This window comes from Gymnoscopelus braueri (genome assembly GCF_963280865.1).
Source record: "Gymnoscopelus braueri genome assembly, chromosome: 21".
Taxonomy (NCBI): Eukaryota; Metazoa; Chordata; class Actinopteri; order Myctophiformes; family Myctophidae; genus Gymnoscopelus; species Gymnoscopelus braueri.
This window is the reverse complement of record NC_137623.1, coordinates 20,746,429-20,764,768: the sequence shown is the minus strand read 5'-3', so window position 1 is coordinate 20,764,768 and position 18,340 is coordinate 20,746,429. Positions and strand designations below refer to the sequence as shown.

The window sequence follows — 18,340 nt, the reverse complement described above, 5'->3', positions numbered from 1 at the left end:
GAATTTCTTTGATTATTTATATTTTATTCATGGAATTCTTTTTGAAATATGTTTGAATCGGTTTCAAGTCAAGAATTTTCTTTTTCTTTTTGTGGAAACTTTTAGTAAATATTTAAAAATAATAATTCATGACAATATTTAGGGCTTTAAAGGGCTTTTCACTCGCGACCCACGAAAATGGATCCACAACCCACATATGGGTCCCGACCCAATGTTTGGGAAACGGTGCGTTGGAGGACATGAGTCCAGTGGGTCAGAGCAGAGGGAGGTGATACTGTATGAAGATCTGACCACAACCTGACAGACATGAATGATAAGACAACACACTGCCCATCATCACTATCAATAAACAACCACACAGTACCACCCTGACCCCCACCCAGGCACTGATTGATGGGCTGTATGGGCCGAGAAACAAGTACACACACACACACACACACACACACACACACACACACACACACACACACACACACACACACACACACACACACACACACACACACACACACACACACACACACACACACACACACACACACACACTTGTACAGTACGTAAACATACACTCACAGTATATGCACTTTACTGTCTATAAACACACACAAATGCATGCATCTCTCTCTCTCTCACACACACCCACACACACACACACAATACCAAACCACCCATACATGCCCCCCCTCTCTCTCTCGCTCTCTCTCTCTCTCTGGCTGTCAGTGCTATTAGAACACACACAAAGACATATGGCAACCCGTTCTCACTACCAAGGCGTCACATTTTGCCGCTCTGTCAGTAGCCCTGAAACGTCGGGTCACGGGACGCCATGGCGACGTCGCATGTTGACATAACTATGCCTAACCCTAACTTCACGAAAATATACCTAAACCTAACACTAACCCTAACCTCACAAAAACTGTACGGAGAGAGAAAAAAAAAACAAGAATCGCACCCACGGTGGGATTCGATCACAGGAGGTTGCGGTTACTAGCTAAGCGCTGCTACCAGGTCAGCCTCAGAGGCAGCTGACCTAACCCTGGATTAGAATAGTATTTGAAGCTCCAATACGTGCGCTTTAGTTTTTGTAGGGAGGGGAAATGACAGAGCGGCAATAACTGACGCCTATGTGTGAGAATGTGTTGGACATGGATGTAAACATACTTAAAGGTCTGCTTACACAGGCATCAGAGCTCTTGACGCGACCTCCCTTGGTTCGTTTCAGTAGTCGGATCCAGGTGGCCTTCATCAGCCACACTGGTCATACAGTGGTTTGTTCTTCCCACCTGACCCCCCACCCACCCACACCCACCACACTACTGCTACTAGTACTACAACTATTACTACTAGTAGTATTACTACTACAACTATTGCTATTACAGCTACTAGTACTACAACTACAACTATTACTAGTTACTACTTCAACTATTACTAACTACTGCTGCCACAACTATTACCACTACTAGGCTACTACAACTGTTACAACTGCTACTACTACTATTGCAACCAATACTGCTATTCTACTACTACAACTATCACTACTACTGCTACTAATACTACAACTATTACAACAACTACTACTGCCTCTACTAGAATACTACAACTGCTACTGCTACTACCACTATTGTAACCAATACTGCTATTCAACTAATACAACTATTACTACTACTATTGCTACTGCAACTAGTACAACCACTACTGCTACTACTACTACTACTAGGCTACAACTGTTAAAACTACTACTGTTGCTACAGCTAACTGGACCGCAAAGTCCAACACAATGGCTACAGGTGCATTTGAACCTAAATGGCTAAATGCCCAGCCGATATCCTAACGCACCGGCGCCACAAATGACTCCAAAACAAACAGGTCTGGAGGTTTGTGTCCTGGTACTACTACTGCAGCTACAGTACGGCTAGCTCGGTCGTTACTGCTGCAAGTGCATACAGATCCACATCTACTGATGATGATGATGCTGCTGCTGCCACTGTTGAAGATAGGGAATCCACATGAGCTCTCTTCCACCACGTGCATAATCTCAGCAGCGCGCTCGCTCCTCCGTCTGCCCTGGAGACTCGTCCCCTGCAGCCTGCAGGAGCAGCGGTGAGGCGGTCACTGCAGCCTGCAGGTGGCTCCTCGCTGGGTGTTAATTCTTCCTTCCCGTACGGCTCAAGCTTCAGCCCCAGCAGCCCCCCAAGCTTCACTCCTGCCGCATCACCGCCATGTGGGACCACAGCTCCTCTGCTGCCATGATGATGATCCTCCTCCACAGGAGAGGAAAACAGACAAGGCGTGCGGCTTGTTGTTGTCGTCTTGTCTGGCTGGTGGTGGCGGCGGCGGCGGCTTTTGGCAGAGCTTCTCTGTATGCATCCAACAGCGCTGCTTCTGTTGCCGTTGATGTGAATCGAGCTGTGGTGGTTGCTTGGCTGCTGCTGCTGCTGCTAGCGCTGGTTCTCAGGTGCTGCTGTTGCCAAGCGCTGCAATGCTTGCTGTGTGTGTCTATGCATGCCTGTCTGTGTGCCGTGCATGTCCTGCACTCTCTCCTTCACAGCCTCCCCCTGTGTATACCTCTGTGATTCTCTCTCTCTCTCTCTCTTTCCATCTCAGCCTACCTCTCTCTATATGCCTCTACTCACACCCCCCCCTCTCCACCTCCACCTCCTCCCTCTCTTCGTCTCGTTTTCTTTTTTTCAGTCACCCCTCATAGTCCTTCCATCTGCTCTTAGCTCTCTGCTGTGATCTGTGCCTGGGCTGGCATCCTGTGCTTATTTACTCGTCCTTAGTGGCACGTGTGTGTGTGTGTGTGTGTGTGTGTGTGTGTGTGTGTGTGTGTGTGTGTGTGTGTGTGTGTGTGTGTGTGTGTGTGTGTGTGTGTGTGTGTGTGTGTGTGTGTGTGTGTGTGTGTGTGTGTGTGTGTGTGCGTGTGTGTGTCAGTAGATTGGATACCCCCCCCGCTCATGCTCAAGAAGATACGCCCAAACACAAACAAATGAAGACACACACACATACAGAGTTTTTCCTTGATATGTTTGTCAGTCCATGAATCATGCACACCTCTCCTTCTACTCAGAGGCGAGGAACACGCTTGGTATAAATCCCCTCAATCTACATACTCACGCTTATTCACAAATCACACTGTGCACACTCATCGACACATGTCAGAACTCCTTTACTGAGACAACAGTGACAACAAACTGTTGTCTCAGAGGGAGGAGAGAGAGGCACACAGTGAGAGACATTCATTTGAATAAATTGCTGCTTTTGTCGCGAAGATTTGATACCAAGGGAACGCAAAACATTGAGAGAGAGAGACAGCGAGAGAGAGAGAGGTGAGAGAGGGAGCTAAAATAGAGCCTCTATTCACAGCTTCTCCTCATGACTGATGCTGACAGTAGTGAGGCAAGAGGCAATTTTTCAACTTTTAAAAGGTACAACCTATCAGCCCCTCGTGATGCATTACATGTGAGCGGAGCAAGGCAAAGTCACATGGGACAAAGGAGTAATTGCAGCTTTAATTAAAGTCTCCAAATGGAAGAGGCAGAGGACAAAGGATTCTTCCATATATCCTCTTTTTTTCCCCAAGTTGGTGGACGTCTGACAATAATAAGCTCCCCTGGCTAACCTGTCACAGAGTGCTATGAGGTCACAAGCTGTCAGAGGGTCAGTCGGCGTCTCTGTAATTGAAATGGGCTCGCTGGTTCTGTGGCCAGTGGTCAGATCCCCAGGGAGCGCTCTCTCTAGCCGTACATCATAGGATGACATGCTAATCAGCTCCAGCTCATCACAGCCAATCAATGACACGGTTCCGTGCGCCCAGTGTACCTACTCAACGAGCGCCCGCCAATTTAGCCACGTCTCACTCATCAAAGGAGAGGCCAGGGGAGGAAAGTATGATTTTTTACCCCATTAAGACCAATTAGCTTAATGACAGAGGCGGTTACCTAAGCTAGATTATGATTTGGACGGAGATGGAGAGTGACGCAACAGCGAACTGACGTTGTGGTCTAATTACTGACACAAGGTGGACGAAGGTGAAGCTAAAATAAGCAGGTTCACTGACTGTGCAGAAAGTCAACAGTCCTGTAAAACAGTTATGGGTTTATTTCTCAATTGGGCCATCCATTTAAAGAGATGCACAGTATACACTTTACAGCATGTGTCTTCAACAGGGGGCCCTAAGAGTTACTACAGGGCGGGGGGCACCATATCTTTGTGTGATAGGAACTTTTTTTTGTACATTAACCACTTGAACCCTAGCATCCTTATTCTGAGGGGAACATTAGCCGAAAATAGCAGCTCTACAAGCTCACAACGCCTCGCAGATCTTCGGCAATGACGTTTGGTGTAGAGGGAAAGAAGAACAGACCAGGCACAGAGTGAAAGGTCAAGTTTACTAAGTATTGACAGTTATAGTGGTTAAATGTCTGAATATACACATTAACATGAATCCAACACAACGCTTGACAGTGCTGTCAAACAAGTCTATGAAGCTATCTATGAAACCTAGGAAAAAAAATGTATACAATATGTAGTGGGGGTCCCTGCTTCATCTTTCTCTCAGCTAACGGGTCCTTGGCCTGAAAAACGTTGAAGACCCATACTTTACAGTGTTATAAGATGCTTTCCATAACAGTATCTATATAACATGTACGCTATCAATGGTCATATCGATCCCCTCGGACAGAGGTCCTCCTTCCACATGCAGCAGTGGCTTAGCAGTCAGCACAATACACGTTAAAAATCACTAAAGCTAATTAGCACCAATTGAGCGGGTGTCTCTCTGCATCTGGCTCGCGTTGGCTTGGCTTTACATTGGTACTGCAGGCCTATCTCTAAAAGTAAGAAAAATTACATCTACCTTTTAATAAAGAGAATGTTGGCTGAATTGACTGTGTATATTATAAAGAGTTAATTTAACTCTTTAAAGAGTGTACAAATGGAAACGATCATTTGCATAAATGAACATTGGGATTTTACTGTGTAGAGCAGTGGTTCCCAACCTGTGGGTCGGGACCCCCAGGGGGTCCCCACATACTTTTTTGGGGGTCCCCAGATGAGAGTGAAGTGACAATTTTTTTTTAAAGACCATAACTGCATGAAAAGTAATCAGCAACTCTACTGTAAAAACTGGTGAAACATTGGTCAAATTGACAAATAATATAAAGAGGCAAACATTGTGAAAATAGAAGAAAAAAAAATCTCTTCCTTATATTATTTGACAATTTGGCCAATGTTTCACCAGTTTTTACTGGTGAAACCAGTAAGGTGAAACCACATGTATCAGACAGTATGTATCTGTGGAACCGAGTCAAACTAAATGTAATGCCTCAACTCCTACAACTTAAAGTGCTGTTCAGGGTGGGGGGGTCCCCAGTTACTTCAAATATGACTATGTTGGGGGGTCACAGCCTTAAAAGTTTGGGAACCCTGGGTGTAGAGCAGACATAGCCATGCAATCATTATAATTCTGTTTGTGTCTTCACCTCGTCAACCCTGCCTGCAGCATTGTGCCGTTTCACTCCATTCCTGACCCCATCTATTTTTCACTTTCATTACAATGCTCCCTCTATTCCCCATGCCCTTTCTCCCTCCATCTACCACTCTTTCTGTTTTCTTTCTGTCAATATTTTTCTCTAGCACTCCATTTCAGCAATCTCCATCGCCTCTTTCCCCACCCGATCCCTCAACCACTCGCTCCTCTCTCTCTCGCTCCCCCTGCAATGGGATGAGTGAAGGCTTTGGCTTTCCACTAGAGATGTATCGATACCATGTCTTCCTTCCCGATACCGATTCCGATTCCGACCCATAACTTGCGTATCGGTCGATACAGAGTACCGATCCGATACCAGTGTGTTATTTAAACACATCTAGGACAGTGGTTCACAAAGTGGGGTCCAGGGACCATCTGGGTTCCTTGGGGGGGGGGTTCCAAATGGACCCTTAAGGCGGTTACACACCGGCGAATGTGCGAATATACGCAAAATTCGGACTTGTTCCGAATAATTAAAAGACGCTTTTTTCGCTCCGCGAAACTGGTGTGGAAGCTTGCATTGACTTTATAAGGTTTTAAAAAAAAACGTATTATTCGCATGAACAAAATCGCCCCGGTGTGTAAGGACCTTTACAGGTCTGTAACTCTGAGAGTGTAGAAATGGAACCAAATGGACCCATTTGTACACTCTCAGAGTTATGGGGGTCCTTGAAATTAAAAGGTTTCAGAACCACTGATGTAGGAATAGATTTAAATTCCATCAATAAATTGTTAAAGTGTAGCTACAAGTTAGTACAATTATAATGTAAATAGTACAGTAAGAGTATAAAACAGTCGTGCAACATCAACTGAAGCATTCAAAATATGACTGTAAATGAAATATCATCATGTGATAAATGACGTGGTATCGGAATGGCATAGACTGGCATACTCGCCGATGCCGATACCAGCCTTTTAGGCAGTATCGGCAGCTTTTCTGATACTGGTGTTGGTTTCAGAACAACTCTACTTTCCAGTCCATTAGGTTTGTCCTCAGGAAGCACAAGACATCTGTGTTGCATACTGTATGTAACTGATGACCTGAACCACACAGTCAGCCACACATGTAAACATTACCTGCCAACAGCTGAGTGCCAATGGCAACGTGCCAATTTGCACACGGAATACCATGACATTAACCCATTCAATCCAGGAACACATCTCTATCATTTTAGATTTATTTGGCTAAAATAGCAGATCTATAAGCTCATAGCGCTGCACTCGTGCCACGCTATGAGCTTATAGATCTCCTATTTTTTAGGGGGAAAAAAACATGAAAATGTGTGTAAATCTTTGATTATATATTTTTTAAAGCAAACATTTGTAACTCAAATATTAGCTTCTGGGGGGTCCCTGGAACAAAATATTTTACACATGTTCGCTTTAAAAAATATATATTAAAAGATTTGCACATATTATCACGATTTTTCAAAAATAGCAGATCTACAAGCTCATAGCGTGGCACTCTGAGCTTGTATACATTTAAGACTGCTAAGTTCTGATAAAACGGTACAGTCTCATGTGTGTGCGACTGTGCGTGTGTGTTTGTTCAAAACTGGCCTGAAAAAACATCCATCAGGAGACCACAAGGGGAGATAAATGCAAATTTCCATAGAAAGGAGTCATTCACTGCCGCCGTTTTTCCTTTTTCTCTTTTGTACATATATAGTGTTTTGTATTATTGTGTTGTTTTTTGCTATGCTATGTTGATGAATTGAATACATAGGACCACAATGGAAACAAGTCCCCAGGATCTTTTTGTGTTATCCTTTTAGCCTTAATGTCTGACTGTACCTCGTGCCGTTTACATTTCTGACTAATAAAGTATCAATCAAACAATCAAAAACCTCACCCCCAAGCACTGCTCTTCCTAGTTTCTTTGAAGTAATACTGTGCACACTTCTTATGTGACGATTTACACTGTCATTTGTTGACTATAGGGTTCACGCCATTTACTCTGATTTCGCGCTTGTAAGTTGCTCTGGATAAAAGCGTTGGCTAAACGCCTACAGTACATAGTGAAATTGTAAATCAAATGGCCTCATTATTATGTCATTGAATTAGCCACAGCTGTCGTCAACCATGGAGCCTTTTAACTATGACATGTCTGTGTTAAAAGGCTCCATTATTATAACAAGAAACTGAGTCACTGTGGTCGGAGACTAACAGTATATCACACAACTAGACTGAAGAATGAAGATGACTCCATATGCCAAGTCGTGTTCTGCTCTGTTCTGGCTAATAGACTGGCTGACTGCAGCAGGGGCTGAGAATGAGGAAAAAAGAGCTGGGGTTTGGCGTGACTCATTTTTGGCAGGAACCGACGTTGTTTTGTTTTGTCTTTTGTCCTGCCATCTGTCCATCAACGTGCACATCGCTCGACGAGACACTAAGTAAATTGAATCATCATTTTGCGAACACTGTCTTTTTCATCAAACGGCAGGAAAATGTGGCGACGCACATGACAGCCAAGAACATGAGTTGCGAGGGCTGCTGCGAGGGGCAAGAGCAACTACCGTTCAACCACACGATGGAGGAATGAGCACTAATGTTGTTCCACTGATTGTGGCTGAGGGACAGGGAAGGGCAAAATAATGTTATTGAGGCCAATCATGAACATTATATTTTTGTATTAGTTTTCTGAAACACGATTATGATGGCATATTATGATCAGTGGTTCTCAAACTTTTCATGTCAAGGACCCCCAAAATTATATGTATTTGGCTGCGGACCCCTATCTCAAAATCCCCCATATTTCCCCCCAGAAGCAAAGATTTGAGTTACAAATATTGGCCTTAAAAATATATTCAAAGGTTTGCACAAATGTTCAAGATTTTTCAAAAATAGCAGATCTACAAGCTCATAGCGCTGCATTTTTGAATACCCAAAGTATAAAATAATGGCTAGAGTGCAACGAGTGCACGTCTAAAAATGTGTGTTTGTATGTGGAGCGATAGAACAAAAGGGCGATGGAGAAAGTGAGGACATGCATGGGGGGAGGGGTGTACTGTATATGTGGTGGAGTAATGACCCCTCTGGCATTGTGAAAGAGGGATTGGCTGCATGGATTTCAAGGTGACACTGACGGGGTCCTCGGAAAGAAAAAAAGTGTCTACCCAGCATTGTGCGTGCCAAACCCCCCTCTCCGATGCATTAGATAAGTGCATCATCCCATCGTTGAGATGGACTCCCAGGCTGTCAATCACGTGACAGGCTCCTGGATGGATGTGGCTATACGGCGGGGCTGATACTTAGAGAATGGCGCTATACGCTACTACAGAAGTGGTTCTCAAAGGGGTCCTTAACAGATTAATATAACATAACTGATTTCAGTTTAAGCACTGTAACCTTATTTTATACTTTGGCTATTCGAAAATCTACAATCTCACAGTGAGCTTCTGGATAAATTACCGTAGACAGGGGCAAGTTTTCACTCTCATATTCCCATATCACCCCTCTCTCTCTCTCACACACACACACACACACACACACACACACACACACACACACACACACACACACACACACACACACACACACACACACACACACACACACACACACACACACACACACACACACACACACACACACTCTATAGTGCATATTACACTGATTTCCATAACAGCAGCAGTCCCCTATCCCATTTCTTTTGGCAAGTTGCAAAATCCGTGAACTAAACCCCTTGACAATATGAGCTCCACTGTCCTGGGCCGCTCCTTTCACACCCAGCTCCCTCCACAGCACAGCATTGATCAGTGTTGCCAGATTTTGTGAGAGAAATAAGCAACCAGGTCTATGAAGAGAAGCAACTATAGGCCACATGAGCGGTGCACTTTAAACCAACGTATATACATTGGTTATTTGAAAATATCCGGTCTACAAGCTAACAACGCGTCGCGATGAGACGCACCGTGAGCTTGAAGATCTGCTATTTTCCAAAGAAATCTAGAAAGAAAAAAAACCCTCAATCAACCAATATTTACAAGTGACTTTACAGGAAAAACAAGCTCAAAGTAGCTTACAATAAGCAGACATGGCAACACTGGCAGTGATATAGCTCTGCCAACATAATAGGCTGATGGCTGACAACAAGGAAGAGGGATACATTATAAAATAGAGACAGAGGGGTGGGGGTCAGCGGGGGTGTGTGATTCGTGCTGTTACTTTGTGCTTGCATCATCAATATTGCGGGGCGGGGGGCTGGTGTATATGAATTAGCAGGACAGTGGATGATTGATGAATGCTGCATGGCTCTCGTGGGGGGAGGGGTGTAAATGTGTCCAGCTGAGCGGCGGCACGGGACTATTGGATGCATGGCTGCATGGGACTGCACTTCTGTTTTTAGCTGTTTGTTTAAGCCTCATTTGGAAGGGGGGGGGGGGGGGGGGTTAACAAGACAGTTTATGCACCCAGGGACCTGCAGTTCCGAGCCAGAGCAATGATTTATTAAATGTTAAGTTCAAATGAGCAGTTTGAAGTCTATTTATTCCAGGTTGGCTGAGATGCACAAAAAAAAAACCTACAGGAAAAGAAAACAATTTCTAAAATTAACAGAGCAATGCATGTTATGATAGGATTATACTGTTTTTTTTTTTCATGACCTTTTACACAGGCATAAGATAGATAACGGGCCCACTTGGGTCCATTTTACACTCTCAGACTTGAACAGAATGAACAGTGAGGATTTTAACATATTGGGACAGAGACAGAACAGTGACGCATGTATGGACAAATCACGTTTGATTTATAATAGTTGCGCGACGGTGTCTTGCACCGAGAATAGCACAGCCCGCACGTCGTGAGCTTGTAGATTTTTATGTTTTCGGTGCAAGACACCATCGCGCCAACTACGTATAAATCAGGCTTACAGTCGTGCCAGCGAGGATTATATATCTACTGACTGACTGCAAGGTTTCACTACTGCACACGCACGCACGCACGCACGCACGCACGCACGCACGCACGCACGCACGCACGCACGCACGCACGCACGTACGCACGCACGCACGCACGCACGCACGCACGCACGCACGCACACGTATAGAATTTCTCACAGGCTCAAGTAGTGTTTTGGTGTTTGCCCACAGATCAATATATATTTGAACATAAAACCAGCAGCAGCACCTAAGAGACGTGTGTGTGTAGATCAGTGATGTAAAGGAACTAAGTACATGTACTAAAGTACTGTACTTAAGTACACTTTTGAGGTACTTTTTACTTTACTGGAGTGGAGTATTTCCAATTTTCAATATTTTTACTTCTACTCCACTACATCTCAAAGGCAAATATTGTACTTTTACTCCACTATAATTATTTGAAAACTTTAGTCACTCGTCACTAGGCCGTAGATTTTGATTATTATTACAAAACCACTTCAGACCTAAATGTATAGCCTACTTTGGCAATTTGAAAATAGCCGATCTACTGTACAAGATCACAACACGTTGCTTTGTAAGCTTGTAGATCTGCTATTTTCAAAGGATATTTATACATTTGATAAAATGGGACATGGGTGAAATGGGACATTCTGCATAATGAGTGCTTTTACATTTGGTACTTGAAACAGACTATTTCTACAATAAGGTATTTGATACTTTTACTTAACACATTGAGTGCCAATCGCGTAGATCTACGCGAACCTATTTAAAGCCGCCACGTGCCAATCGCGTAGATCTACGAGAAGTCGAAGTGGTGTTTTTATTTTTTTCGAAAAAAAACTTTTTTCAATTTTTGGTACGGCACATTTCATTGTAACACCACCAGAAGCGGAATTATTCGGGATCCCGTTTTGCCGATCCCGTCGGCCTCCATTCTAAAGCGCACACTGAAACTCCATTTTCTCCTTGTAGTTTTTTCTCCTCGCATATCACTGTTTAACGTAAACCGTTCTAAATACAACAATGGAGCTCCGTTTGACACGTGGTTTTCACTGGTAGAAGCAGGGAGATCCCCGCGATGTTTACAAACAGTGCAGAGCTCAATCTTAAGGATTTTAACACGGTCTATGGCGACGTGAAAAAAACAAAAAAACAACAATAAAACGTTGGCACTGGTGAGTACATTATGAGATTAACCTCTTGCATGGAATGTGTTAAAGGGACTACACCATGAATTTAAATAAATAAATAAATAAATCTTTTTTGGAACTGAAAAACGGGAGGGATTGTACCCTGACGTGACGTCACGTCAGGGACCAAATCAGTTTGGCCTGTTTTGAGACCAATTTACAGAAAACCCCAGATTTGCTGTGAAAGCCTGAGTGATCAAACTGGGGTATTTTTGGGGATAGAGAGGTAGGGGAGACCAAAAACACACAAAAAAGAAGAAAAAGTTAAAATTCATGGTGTAGTCCCTTAAAGTAAAAATGTGAGCACTTCTTCCATCACTAATATAGATTGAGGTAGTGTGTGTCTAGATCAGGGATGGGCAACTGGCGGCCCACGGGCCGCATGCGGCCCGCACCGCACCAAAACAAAGTTGCAACGAATAATAATAGTTAATATCCCTTATTTATCACATATGTGACTATTATGGGCTTTTTGAGTAATGGGGTACTACTGGCGAGAGTGCCGATAAACAATGCGGGCCCCCAGAGTGAGTGTGGACATTTTGTGGCCCTCACCATCAACAAAGTTGCCCACCCCTGGTCTAGATTGAGTAGAGGACAGGTGGTAATATAGTCGCACTCCCACTGTGGAGTCAACTACGGAGCATAGTGCTAGACAACAGCATCACACACACACACACACACACACACACACACACACACACACACACACACACACACACACACACACACACACACACACACACACACACACACACACACACACACACACACACACACACACACACACACACACACACACACACACACACTATTGTCCTCTCCACACCCAATCACGATGAGTCATGTGCAGACAGACACTACCCTGAGACCAGTCTGAAAGAATATCTGCACTAAATAGCACTAGACTGATTATAGCCATTACTGCATAATTTACCGCTGCAGTATTTGTGTCTGCGAGTGCGAAAGTGCATGTGTGTCCAATGTCCATGCGCGTGTGCATCTGAGTGTGTGTGTGCGTGTGTTTTTACTACTGTTGCCAAACTGTCTTTTGAAGGCTGATCATTAGTATGCGAATGAGGCTGATGACATTCAAGTGGGATTTATACTTAGCGATTTACACGCTCACAAAGTGACTCTCATTTGTCATGTTGTGAGCTTATAGATCTGCAATGTTTGACACGCGACACAGCGTGCAATCAAGTACAAATCAGTCATTACTGTAGACATCAGGGCCGCAAGTTTTCACTCTCATATTCCCATATCACCACCCCTCTCTCTCTCTCTGTGTGTCACACACTACTCAGACAGACAGACAGACACACCACGGTGCACAGAAACACACATAAAAGGAAATGTTTGAAGTAGACACTTCTATGAAAGCCATGCACTGAAGTCCCCCACCCATTACATTGAGTTATATCCAACTAAAAACAGAAAGGGAGCCGGCGCTGAAAAGGACATGATGTTATAACGGAGAAATAATAGGACATACTACTTGAATACGGCAGCGGTACACTCAGAGATGCTCATCTGCATCCGACAGCAGTGAGTGAAGCCATGTTTTGCATCTTCTGGTCTTTCTGTGTAATAAGTCAAGCCTGGCCCAGGTGTTTGTTTTCTTTCGCTCAACATAAGCTGTTAACAACTGTTGCCGGTCTCCACTTAAGGCTAAGTAATGGCCATGCAGGGTCACTCACAACATTCAGGCAAGAGGCTGACATGAACCGCTTGCCCCTAAAGCAGCCCCCCAAACAGACTCCCCTAACCCCCCCCTCCTGCACGCCACAAGAAGAGAGTCACCGTGAGCCTCTTGAGCAACAACTGACTGACTAACTTCCAGGAAAAGTGCATGATAAGTAAGAAAAATAAGGAAGTTTATCATTATACTCTCTAGTCTAGACGTTTCCCACTAATGACCCCTCCATTCTTCTGGATTCCCTCCCTACTTTCCCCTTCCTCTTTGTTCAGTGAGGACATCAGCGGAGCCGGAGAACGGGGAACTTTGGCTAAATAACGGTTCAGGTAACGAAAGTATAACCCTTGAACGAGCACTCATGCACATGTTTTAAAGTGTAGCCTGTATGTCTCTCTCTCTTTGTGTGTGTGGCGATAAGCCTGCAAAACAAAACTCACCACATCCGACTCCTCACTGCCGGACCGATACATGTCTGCCCTACCCAGCTCTGCTCCGTTCCTGTCCCGGACCGGGAGAAAAGACGGGGGAGAAAAAAAAAAGGAAACGAAAAAGCCCCTCAGCTGCAACCCATCTCCTCTCCGAGTTCGTACAGGAACCCTGGCCGCCTGCGAATCCCCCCTTGTCCCGACACGGGGGTGGGGGGCGGAAGAAAAGAGCTCACCCTTTAAGCCCGAGTGAGAGAAAGTTGCCGGAGCTGTAAAGTTAGTTCCTTCTCGGCCCTTCTATGGCCTAATTCGGTCCACACAGCTGAGAGGGCAGAGGGGAGACAAGCCTCTTTCCCACGCTGGGGGAAGAGCACTCCTTCAGAACGCCACGACCGTCCTCCAACCCGAAAACAAGGTCCCCCCCCCCGCCTCCTCCCCTGCCCCTCTCCCCTCCCACATACGCACGAACACACACACACACACACACACACAAACACACACGCAGACACACACACAGCCAGTTAGGAAGTAAGTACCTCTGGCCAACAGGGCCGGCCTGAAAAATTCCAGAATGCAGCGAAAGCATCTGGGCCAGCTTTTTTAACGTGTGTGTCGAGTGTGTGATCTGGGGAGTTTACATGTGTGGCTCTATATGCCTTGAAGAGGTTACACTTTGAGGAGCGGAAGGCTAGAGAGAGACTAACTCACTGTAAGTCTCAACACATGTTCCCTGAGACCAAGGAGCGACGTCAGGAAGTAATTATCTTCACCATGTCGACAGAAAATGCCATATTCACCGGCATGATGATCAACAAAGGAGCCCTGAGTCGTAATAAACGCGATCGTTCATTGGTCGACCAAGATTAAGCGCATATGATTAAGCTTTGCTTTACGGCGCGCGAAGGCAGTATTCAATGTCTGTTTGTGTTTTTTGGCCGAATAATCTGAACAGTGAGACTACAAAAAAAAATCACTCAACATTTTGAATAACCCAGTGAAAAGTACAGTGAAAACATGCTGTAAAAACGTCAAGAAAAAAATCTGGTCAAGTCAATAAAACTCGAGTTATAAGTGGATGTAAGTAATCAAGTGACACAGTACTTTAACCAGTCTTTAGCTTGACAGAAGTCAGGCAGTGCCAATGTCAGGCAGCTGGTACTTGTCTGGAGTCTATACGAGACTGTAGTGGTTACAGTAATGAAGCCCACTCGCTTCAAAGAGAGTCTCGGATGATCCATCTTTTCATAGTTAAGACATCAGAGAACACTGGGGCTGTGATGTGTGCTTTGAAAAAACGCAATAATATTGTGCAAGTGTTTCACGTAGCAGAAACAAATGTCAAATATTCTGTTAAAGGAGGGGAAACACGACGAGGCGCCGTCAAATAACCTTTGTAAGACTGTCTGTGGCGGCTGCTGCTGAGCAGACTGTCACAAGTTTGTCACGAGTGGCCAAAATTAAACCATAACTGATCCACTTTTCCCTAAATAAAACAAAGCACTGAGACCTACAGTAACATAATACAACAATAATGCATGAATGGGTGAGTTCTATTAAGTGTGCAAATAACAATAATACGATATTGCTAGGCTAATCACAATTATTACATAAACGCCTAATCGTAATTATTTGAGTTAATCGCAATTATTTTTCATATTCATTTCCATGTTGATTTTTTTTTTTTTTACTATTTTTTCAAATATTTTCAAATAGGAAATGGCCGATCTACAAGCTCACAACGCATCATTGTCATTTCTTTGTATATTTATGATTGCCCCTGTGTAACTTCAAAGCCTAAAAGACAAACAGAAATGTACATTTTATTCATAATGTTCAATGACAGAAATGCAATTACATCATTAATCGCAATTATTTGAGCGACACGTAATTAATCGGCACGTAAAATAATTGTGACAGCCTTAAATATTGCTTGAACAAAAAACCCCAGCTTGAGGCCATGTTCTGCATGGTATTGCACATGGTGAAAAAGTGCAGTGTTCACATGGTATTGTACATGGTGATAAAGCAAGGGATTTGCGTGTTGCATGCAGAGAAAATATCTGATGGGCTGCCTACTCTAAATCCTAGATTATATTGTGTTTGATCTGAGTTAACTCCTTTCCAAGGATTATGGAGGGCAAGCGCTCGGCACGTGACGAACTGTAGGCTATAGATGGCATTTTTCACCTCGCTGGGACAATGGTCCAGTAAAAAGCACAACAAAAACAACACAAGCAAGTAACACGACCAGTGGTGGGAAAAGTACTACATTTCTTTCTTTTCTTAAGTAAAAGTATCAATACTGCAATGTAGAACAGATATCATACTGTATGTATAAAATGCATTAAAATCTTTTCAAAATAGATCTACAAGCTCTTGTGAGCAATCTTTTTCAAATAGCCAAAGTTTAAATAGGGCTGAGGAGGTTAATATATGTTTTGTAATAATAATCAAAATATACAAAGTAACTAGAAACTAAAGTTTTCAAATAATTGTCGTGGAGTAAAAATTACAATATTTGTCTCTGAGATGTAGTGGAGTAGAAGTAAAAGTATAGAAAATTGGAAACACTCAAGTAAAGTTAAAGTACCTCAAAATTGTACGCAAGAACAGTACTCGAGTAAATGTACTCAGTTACTTTAGACAACTGAACATGACTGACATCTATTAGCACTCCTTCAGTGAGATGAAACAATGTGTGCCGGGAAATATGCACGGCAGAAGAAAAATCACCCATTCCAGATGGCTAAATCATTTGAGAAGTACTATAAATCATGCAGATAATAATTCCAGGTTCCAACATTTTCCAAAAGCAGCACTGTGTGTTGTGTGGTTCTGATGTAACGTTACAGAGGTAACAAAAGGTCAAAGGCACCTGAAGGGGAAAAGCAGACACTAATTATGCTTGTTGTCCCCGAAGCCCTCGGCACGCCGGGTGTGATGACAGCTGACTAGAAAGTGTGATTCTGGTACCACGGGGCAGCTCGCTTACACAACCACCGCTTTACACACAAGCAACCGCAAAATGACACAATTTAAGCAACTTAAAAGGAGAATTTCGCCCAACGTTATTCTTACCTTTATTATGACGTTATATCCTAGGACACATCCTATATCCGCCACAGTTAAAAACCCCGCGCCTATGGTCCTTGCTTTAACCCATTAAGACCTGAGGTTCCGATTCTACAAAATGTCCTCTAAATCCTAACAGTTTTCTGAAAAGCCTATGTTTCTATGTCAGTGGTGCTCAAGCTTTTTCATATCAAGGACCCCCAAAATGATATGTATTTGGCCGCGGACCCCCCATCTCAAAATATTTTGTTCCAGGGACCCCCAGAAGCAAAGAATAGAGTTAAAAATGTTCGCTTTAAACAATATATATTCAAAGATTTGCAGACATTTTCACGATTTTTCAAAAATAGCAGATCTAAAAGCTCATAGTGCGGCACTCGGTGCCGTGCTATGAGCTTGTATATCTGCTATTTTGAATAGCCAAAGTGTAAAATAATGCTTTTTAGCATGCAACCGGTTATGCAACACTATGCAACCGGTTGTTCTTGAATGCGCTCGACCGTGAGCCACGCTTTGACGACACTTCCGGTCGGGGCGCCGGAACTGTCGTCAAAGCACAGCTTACGGTTTCTGTACTGTACCACTAGTCCTAGGATATCATAACGTCATAATAAAAGGTAAGAATAACGTTGGGCGAAATTCTCCTTTAAGTCAGTGCTTCTCAAAGGAATTCACATCGAGGACCCCCAAATGTATTTGGCCACGGGCCGCCATCTGAAAATGTTTTGTGCCAGGGACCCCCCAGAAGAGAACATTGTGTAAAAAAAAATCCGGACCTCACTTTGAGAACCACTGATTAAAGTAAAAAACAACAAAACCAAGATCATTTTCTACAGTTTCTACTGAAGAGGTAAATGTTGGAACAGAATGTAGGAACAGCGTTAGAAAAACAGTGCTCAGAGAATGGTTTCAGACCAGTGGTGTAAAGAAACTAAGTACATTTACTGAAGTACTGGAGTGTTTCCAATTTTCTCAGAGGCAAACATTGTACTTTTTACTCCACTACAGTTATTTGACAACTTTAGTTACTAGTTACTTTGAAGATTTAGATTATTATAAAAAAAACATGCATTAACCACTTCAGCCCTATGCATACTTAGGCTATTTGAAAAAAAGCCGATCTACAAGCTCACAACGCGTCGTAAAGTTACGCATTGAGTTTGTAGATCTGCTATTTTTAAAGCATTTTTATTGGAAACTTGTGAAATGGAACATTCTGCAAAATGAGTACTTTTACTTTCAGTGAATGTGAATACGTTTGTACTTTTACTCAAGCTAATTTTGAATACCGGACTTTTATTTGTAACAAGACTATTTCAACATTGTGGTATTGGTACTTTTACTTGAGTACAACATGTGAGTACTTCTTCCACCACTGGTTCAGACCAAGTTGTGAATGTTCAGTTGTCTGCAGTCTGCAGAATTGAATGCCGCTGCAGCCTGTGGCTTATTGATCGGTAGACACACGCACACAGACTGACGTAAGCAGCCGCTCATTGACAGGAACAAAAGACCTTTGGTGAATTCTTATACAACTGGATTACAGT

The 18,340-nt window shown here is 43.5% G+C and overlaps 1 protein-coding gene across 3 annotated transcripts in view; it reads right to left on the bottom strand.

The window, feature by feature from the left end:
* The window catches only part of cacnb2a (calcium channel, voltage-dependent, beta 2a), a 110,495-nt gene that overhangs the window by 40,370 nt on the left and 51,785 nt on the right, over positions 1 to 18,340 (bottom strand). Inside the window, exon 1 of one of the 3 annotated variants that reach the window (XM_080417826.1) lies at positions 13,734 to 14,106. The exons of the other annotated variants lie outside the window; for them this stretch is intronic. Within the exon in view, the coding sequence (XP_080273952.1) occupies positions 13,734 to 13,766 (33 nt within the window). The 5' untranslated portion in view covers positions 13,767 to 14,106. Of the gene's footprint in view, positions 1 to 13,733; positions 14,107 to 18,340 lie in introns of those variants that run through there. 3 annotated transcript variants of the gene reach the window in all.